This window comes from Saccopteryx bilineata, chromosome 3 (genome assembly GCF_036850765.1).
Source record: "Saccopteryx bilineata isolate mSacBil1 chromosome 3, mSacBil1_pri_phased_curated, whole genome shotgun sequence".
Lineage (NCBI taxonomy): Eukaryota > Metazoa > Chordata > Mammalia > Chiroptera > Emballonuridae > Saccopteryx > Saccopteryx bilineata.
Window position 1 is genome coordinate 302,154,800 of NC_089492.1, and position 8,464 is coordinate 302,163,263.

At 42.9% G+C, this 8,464-nt stretch overlaps 1 protein-coding gene across 1 annotated transcript in view; it reads left to right on the forward strand.

Moving 5' to 3' along the window:
* LOC136331966 (leukocyte immunoglobulin-like receptor subfamily A member 6) overlaps positions 1 to 8,249 on the forward strand; it is a 29,434-nt gene extending 21,185 nt beyond the window's left edge. The window contains 1 exon segment of the mRNA XM_066271161.1: positions 7,640 to 8,249. Coding sequence (XP_066127258.1) covers positions 7,640 to 7,776 — 137 coding nt within the window. The 3' untranslated portion in view covers positions 7,777 to 8,249.
* Positions 8,250 to 8,464: the final 215 nt, after the last annotated feature.

Below are 8,464 nucleotides of genomic sequence, written 5' to 3' on the forward strand. Positions count from 1 at the left end.
CTGTTTGCTTCTTGAATTCGAGGCTTTAGTTCTTTCCATAGGCTTGGGAAGTTATCACCTATTGTGTGTTTGAATATGTTTTCCATTCCATTTTCTTTCTCTTCTCTTTCTGATATACTCATTATTCTTATGTTGCTCTTCCTGATTGAGTCAGAAAATTCCTGTAAGGCTTTCTCGTTTTTGTTTTTTTTAATTCATGAGTCTCTCTCTTCTTCTTTCTGTCGTGCCTCTAGTTACCTGTCTTCTATGTCACTAATTCTCTCCTCTATTTGGCCTGTTCTACTGGATAAGCTTGTTACCTAGTTTTTCATTTTATGAATTGAGTTTTTCACCTCTGTTTGATTCATTTTCATAGTTTCAATTTCCTTGGTGATGTAGTCTTTCTGTTTGTTGAATTGTTTTTTGAGCTCTCTAAATTGCCTTTCTGTGTTTTCTTGTATGTCCCTGAGTATTTTCAGGGCTTCAATTTTAAATTATCTCTAACTCCAAGTATTCCAAGCTATTACATTTTTTTATACTTTTTTCCTCATCTGTCTGAGCTACATCTCTGTATTTAGTATCCATCACATTCAATTTCTTTTTCCTTAATGACATTTGAGAGTGGTATTGTTAATAGCACTAATAAGAGATGATAAAAAAAATTTTAATTTTTTTTTGAGAAAATACAGTGAAATACCGAAAATTTAATTGTGCTAAGTGGAACAAAAACTGCATTGAATAGAGGGCCTGAGTTGGGGGAAAGTGACAAGGAGGCAAAAAGTGAGGTAAGAACCCACAGAATGCCATAATAAAAAAATTTGGATCAAGAATAAAATAATTTGTTTTTAAATGATGGTCAAATGAGAGAAATAGTGAAAGAGAAAGGAAGAAAAAAGAAAAAGAGAAAAAAGAAAAAATACAGTGAAAAAATAAAAATTCTATTGTATTAAGTGGAAAAAAATTACATAGAATAGAGAGCAAGAGTTGAGGGAAATGCTAAAGAGATTTTTTAAAAACCAAGTAAAAAGTACACAAAAGGCAACAAGAAAAAATTTGAATCCAGAATAAAATAATGTGTTTGTGGGTGAGATTTAAATGAGACAAAAAGTGAAAGAGAAAAGAAGAAACAAAGAGAGAGACAAGAAGAGAGAGTTAAGAATTTTAGAATGTAACACTCATAAAAAAAAAGAATGGAAAATGTAACACCTATGGGTAATGAAGTTCAAAATGAAAAGGAAAGAATAAAACTGAAAGAGGATAAAATGATCAAGGTAGAAAAGAAAAAAAAGATTAAAAATACAAGAAAAAAATGAAAAAGTTATAAAGACTGTGGATTTTTCCTGGTTTTAAGAGGTTATCTTCTTCCTTTTTTTTCCTCTCTCTTTTTGGCCAGTGGCACTCTACCCTAGATTCTGTCCCTGTGGCACTCTTAGGCAGACATTGCAGTTGATGTGTCACTACGGTGATGACATAAACTAGGCCTCAGTCCCATTGGTAGGCGGGACTTATTAGCGTTTTCAGGCTCCGACAATGGGAGAGTTTGTTTTCCTGGAGGCTCTCCCCAAATTTCTCTTTTCTGAACCAGCAGCCTGGAGACACAGCTGTGGGGTTGCCAAAGCCACTGCCTGGAGAGCAAGAGGCTCTGAGAGCTGCCAATCCCACTCCCCCCAGCCCCACTCAAAGCAGGGTTCTGGGTAAGGCTTTGCCAGCTATAGCCGCCAGTGTGATCAGACAGGGCTGGGAGCCAATTGCTTTTCAGGTGTTTTTCTGTGAGCCTCCAGGCATGTCTAGTATGCCTCAGTGCTCCACGGGTCTATTCTCTCCAGACTTTTTCCACTTTTCAATCTGTACCAGCTGGCAGGAAGATCCCCCAGTCACTGCCTGCAGAGCAAGAGGTCCTAAAAGCTGCCAAGTCCCTCCTCCAGGTCTATTCAAAGCACAGCTCTGGGTGTGAAAGCTTTGTCAACCAGAGCCACCTGCTCAAGCAGGCAAGAGAGTGAGCTGACTTCTAGTCAGACTCTTTCTAAGGTTCCCCGGGTATGTCTAGTTAAATTTGCCTCAGTGCTCCATGGGTCTGCTCTCCACAGGGCTTCTCCCTTGTTGTGAAGCCTACAGCCCAGCCCGCCCAACTTACACAGTGTTCTCTGAAGTCTGTTCTGTGGGAATGTGCTTTTTAACCTGTATCAGCTGGTAGGAAGTTGCCCCAGCCACTGCCTGCAGAGCAAGAGTTCTTAAGAATTATTAAGTCCCTCTTTGGGGTCCACTTAAATCGCAGCCCTGGGAAAGAAGGCTTTGTCAACCAGAGCCACCAGCGTAAGCCAGCAGGGCAGTGAGCAGACTGCGGGTTAGGCTCCTTTCTAATGGTTCTGGGGTACATCTGGTTTGCCTCAGCATTCATCAGATGTGCTCTCTAGAGTTTGCCTGCTCCAATAAGCTGCCTGATCACCCTGCCCCCCAGCACTTCTGCAGTTCTCTTCAGCAGGAATGTGTTTTGTAGCCTGTTTTGGCTTGCGGAGGCTCCCCACCTGGACAGGTCCTGGCATAGGGAAGCCGGCTCTTGCGCACTTCCCACGCATTGTTGTTCAGAGAGCTGGGATTACTCAGAAATTCTGGCTACAGCCCATGCAGAAGGTCACTGCTGACAGTCTTTAACCCAGCCCCTGTGTCCAGGAACAAGAGCGCACATGCCCAAAGCGCCAAGTGGAACCACTTGCACACTGCTCGCGCTCACCCAGGAGATCAGGAATAAACAAATCCAAAGCCACTCTGATATCAGTCTCTGCAGGCAACTGCTTGCCCACCTCTGCCGGGGTTTGCTGCTGGTGTTAGCTCTGCATAGGTTGAGCCACAGACACACTCTCTCCTCGGCTTGAACGTCTCTTCCCTAGCCATTTTATTCCCTCGCTCCTAGCCCTTCCTTCCTCTCAGTTCCAAGTGAAAGCAGCCCTTCCTCAGGTCAGTGAGGAAAGAGAATACTTCGTTCTCTGTCTTAATTTCTTTAGAGTGGATTATATATGCAGCCACCTTTCACCCAATCGTACCTTTGTTTGATGTATGTGTATTTCAGATGTTCCTGGGATTGTGTTTCTGTCTCTAGTTGTTGAATTTGTTGAAACTTCAGGGAGAGATATTGGGAGCACCCTTCATGGTGCTGTTTCTCTGACGTCACTCCCATAGCTCTGAAATTTCTATGCTGACCTCTGCTGTGATGCTGCCATCACAATGATGGAGGCAGGGCTACAGTCATGATGATGGATGAGTAATATTGTGAGGGCTTTACTGCTTTAGTAATATGTGTATCAGGCCTTGGGCACTGTTCTCCACATCTCGACAGACCAGAGGACCAGATACAGAGTGCTGGCGTCCTTCAAGGGAGAGAATGATTCTGGAAAACTAGCTATGGGATATGTCTCTGTCACTCTCTGCACCCCTCAGTGTTAAGGAGGTGGGATCTGAAAGGCTGGGAGTCTGCACTTTGTTTTTCTCTATCTCTGTGCAGAGTGCAGGCTGCCAGCAGATCAGGAAACCCTGGCCGTGACACCTCATTCTGCTGCTGCCTTCGTTCAATATCACCCTCTCTGCCCCTCAAACTCAACACTCCTCCTGTTAGAAGAAGTATCAGTCACTCTGGGTTTCTACTTTCTCTGGACCCCAGTAGACAATAACCCAGACAGTCTAGGTTTCTCTCCTTTACCAAGCTGATGCCATTACACCTCATTTTCTGCCCTCCTTCTAAACCAGTAGTTCTCAACCTGTGGGTCGTGACCCCAGCGGGGTTGCCTAAAGCCATCAAAAAATACATAATGCATATCAGATATTTACATTCAGAATCATAACTGTAGCAAAATTACAGTTATGAAGTAGCCACCAAAATTATTTTTTGGTTTGCAGTCACCGCAACATGAGGAACTGTATTGTGGGGTCACGGCATTAGAAAGGTTGAGAACAACTGTTCTAAACCCTTCCTACCCTCAGTTGACTGCATGCTTGGATCGTTTCATGCAAACCTGTGAGTACAGCTTGGGTTTTCTTACTGCACCACAGCTGCTCAATTTGTTGGAATTTCAGGGAGAGATCAAGGGTATCTCTCACTGTGCCATTACTATGGTGTCATCTCACTAAATGTCCTTTTTTAATACTTAGGATCATTTTGTGTAAGTTCTCACTGAGATTATCTATTTTTTTCCCTAAGGCCCTTGAACATTCATGTAACCAGAGGAGCTTCAAAGGCAGGTGCACTGGACATGTGTTATGGTCCCCGATTTTTGAAGGAACCCTCAGAATTCCAACTTTACACTTTTTCTAATGATATCAAGTTTGGATTCATATGTGCAATTTCAACATTAATAGAACATAATATTTTTTACTTATTTAAAAATATGGTTAACATGTGTTTTTATTTTCCCCATTTCTCTCTCTCTCTTTTTCAGGGGCCCAAATATGGTTAACATGTATTTTTATTTTCACTATTTCTCTCTTTTTTTTCCAGGGGCCCAAATATAGTTAACATGTATTTTTATTTTCCCTGTTTCTCTCTTTTTTTTAAGGGGCCAAATATTTTCTTCTGCGTCTGAGACCTCAACCGACCTTAATCCGCCTCTGCCTGGAACCATTGTTTTAAACTCTGCATCTGGTATTTTGATTGCTTCCAATTCATTTCATTCCTTTTCTGTGGATTTCTCTTGTCCTTCCATTTGAGGCATGTTTTTTTCTCTCCACATTTTGTCTCTCTGTGTTAAGTATCTCTGCTGTGACTCTCAGACTTGTTATGATGTTTTTCTGGTGATAGTGGCTTGTTGGGCTCAGTGGCACAATCTTTCAGATGACCTGAGTTCCATGCTCCAGGAATGTTTTTTTTGAGTTATGTGCACCTTCTTGTTGTAGTTGAGTCATGAATGTTGTTGGCCTTTCTTGTGGATGGAGTTAACCCTTCGGGCTGGCTGACTATAAGGATAAACCTCAATCACTGTTTGAAGACATGCTGCAGAGGTTCTCCCTCAAGGCGGAGCTCTTCCTAGCAGAGTCTTGTGGCTGCCGAGATCCCTCTTCAGGTGTGCTGCTTGTATGGCTAGCTGGATTGAGATTAAGTGTGGTCTGAAGCCCACCAGTGGTTGTGTTTGTTCTGGGTCCACTTGGACGTGGTCAGGTATAGGACAATGTCAGACAATGTGTGTGACCTTGGTCTACCTGTCTGGAGCTACCATGCTGTTCACTGTTTGTGGCTACATCTCATGGGCCAGGACATGCATGAAAGGGGTCAGCCTATGTACAAAGGTCTGCTTCCTCCAGCTTAGAGCTGGAGGCAGATCTGTAAAATGACTGAGGCTCCCTGAGGACTGCCTCCACCTGTCAGCTAATCTGTCCTCCCTAAGGTTGCCTGGTCTTCTTCCAGAGCCTTCTGAAGAAAGACTACATAAAGCCTTTTTCACTCAATGTGAGTTCAGTAGGGAGGGGCAACTGGAACTGGGTGTAGTTGGTACCCAATATGGAAGTCATGCAGTGAGGCACTTTATGTTGGGAAAGTGGCCTCTAATCCATCCCTTCTAGAGAAGCCAGCTCAGCCGGGAGGGACCTTGGGCTCAGGAGAATGGATCAGAAGTCTCCCATAAGGGTTGATGTCAGCCCAGCCCACAGGTGGGGGCCAAGCCCTTCATGCTAGTCCCAGACAGTAGCCTTCACGGATCTCCCACTCAAACATCCCAACTCTCAGCAGCTCACCCTTTCTGCTGCACAACTTAGCTCGCAGTTTTGGGTATCTGAGACTTGGAAGGGCAGATCCAAACAGTCAGCTTGGGAGAGTGTGGGCTGAGCTCACAGGGGTGATAACAGTGCTGCCCCCTCAATGGAGGGCTTGTCCCTAGGAAGGCGGCTTCTGGGTCTTCAGCAGACTCCCTTCTCTCCCAAGTGGACCGAATCCCCAGTAATTTTGCCACCAGATGGTATACGGGCTCCTCTTCTTATCTCTGTTGTTCTGGGTTGGGGAGCCCTGCATGGTGTTGAGGTCCCTTGCTCCTGGGGGCAGAAAGTTTTCCAGCCAAGGTACTCCTCCAGCTTCTCAGCTGCCACACCTGGGTGCAGGGGCTAGCTCTTTATACATTTCCACCCTCCTTCCTGTCTCTATGTGGTTTCTTCTGTAAATCCTTAGGTATAATACCTCAGTTCAGCTAGCCTTCAGTTGGGTATTCTGGTTGATTGCTCTGTAAGTTAGCTGTAAGTCTGGTTTAGGGGCAGGAACAGGCGAGTTTAGCTTTCACCGACTCTGCAGTCATCTTGAAATCTGTTGGAATTTCACTTTTTAAATTTCAAACTGTATACCTATCTTCCTCACTCCAAATTCTTGATGATGAAATGGTGGAGTAAAATGTTTTAGAGTTTCATCTCAGGAAAACAGCTTAATTCATACCCAAATTTTTTTGAAGGCAAACCTATTGAGAAATCTATATTTTATATTGAAAGCACTATTTTTTAATAATTTTATTTACAAAATTAAATTTCATGGCAGTATGATTCACAGTGGCCAAGACAGGAAAAAAAACAAATTTTCCCACAAAAGCACTATTCACCTTTACATTTCTATCTGTTATTCTGTTTTATTAAGGCTTATTTAGGCGTGCTTTCTTGTTCTGACAAATACACATCTAGAAATTATCCTTTTTCTCTGATTTACAGCCACATGAGACACATTAAAAAGGCTTTCTGGTTGCAACCATTTGGACATTAACGCAAGAGAACAATGGTTATCATCAATGTGCATTTCCTGAATTGTGTGAGCTGATACTTAACATTTTTGCATGGATTTTTATAATTGGGATAGATCAATAATACTTTTTTACATCTTGCTTTTTCTATCAAGATGGGGTAACATATTGGCATAATTTCCTACTTTTTGTGCTCATTAAATATTATAATTTGGTGAAATTTCTCTGTTCCTTAAAGCTTGAAAACCAGAACTATGGATATCCTTATTTATGACATTTGATAAGGGGTGCATGGAGGTTACCTTTTGGGATAAAAGTTACATCATTAACCATCCATTTAGCTCTCTCTCCTTCTATCCCTAGATACACAACACATGCACCACACACACACACACACACACACACACACACACACACACACACTACATATTGGTACAGCACACATATATGTAGATATAAATGATAATATGTAATTCTAGTATTTATGAAAGAATATATATGCAACTATATATACATATATGTTTTACATACTATTTTATAATATACTACATAAATTGTATATATTTATATATTATATAAGTTATGTATGTATGTGTGTGTGTATTGTGTTTCTGTCATTCAGAGCCCCTGACAGCAACCCCTCCACCAAGATCCCTGATTCCCAACTATTGAAACTATGGGATCTCTCAGCTATAGGTAATAAGCTTTTGGGACTTTGAGTCTCAGACTGAATACAGAACACACAGTCCTTAAATAGTTTCCGAATTGAGATAGTTTTTTTCCACTAATCCTGAGCTCTTCGACACAGCTAACTCTTATCACAGTGACTCAGAGCAGGTTTTGAATTCAGACGTCACGGGGACACTGAGGCCAAGGGGTGGTGGGAACCCATGGTGGAAAATCAGAACCAGGAGATTTGGGTCTTCCCTGACTATGGTGACCTCTGTATCCACATTTTCTAGCCACTGAACCTGAAGACTACACAGTGGAGAACCTTATCCGGATGGCCGTGGCTGGACTGATCCTGGTTGTCCTGGGGGTGCTGCTGTTTCAGGCTCGACACAGCCCAGGAAGGACCCATGATGCAGCCAGGATGTGACCCCAGAGGGAACAATGCAGTGTTCAGAGAGGTGGAGCCTTGGAGCACATGTGATGGCCCAGGAGGTGGTGAGAGAAAGTCTGGACCACAGTTGGGGACACTGCCTGCTGAGACTGTCTAGGAGAGTGACTGTGACTGAGGTGCAGACAACGTGTGCCGTGTTCCTGTGGAGAATGCCTCCTCCACCCACTGGGGGCCTCCCTCCCTGTCACCACTGACTCTCCCTGACTGTCCTTCCATTCTCACCCTTATGACAAGAGGATGCACCCACATGGCTGGTTTGGATCCACATCTATACATCCCTTCACGCCAGACCACATTCACATAAACAAAACATGGCATCTTCAGAACACCGAGATTTTTAAACAATAAAGAATAATGCATTGCCACCTGCTACACTGTTGGGTGAACGTCAAAATTATGCCACTAAATGATAGAAGCCAGACACAAAAAAAATCACATTTTGTGAGATTCCTTTTACATGAAATGTCCAGGAGAAAGAACCCCATAGACACAGAAATTAGGTTTGTCAGGGGTTGCACTGGACAGAGAGACTGGAGATTGAGTGCTTTGTGTTCATTGGGGAATGACAAAATTTTCTTGAAAGTGAAAAGAAGTTGTGGTTGAGATATTGTGTATTTACTCTATTCCATTGAATGATATTCTTGGAAAAGCTGAATTTCATGGG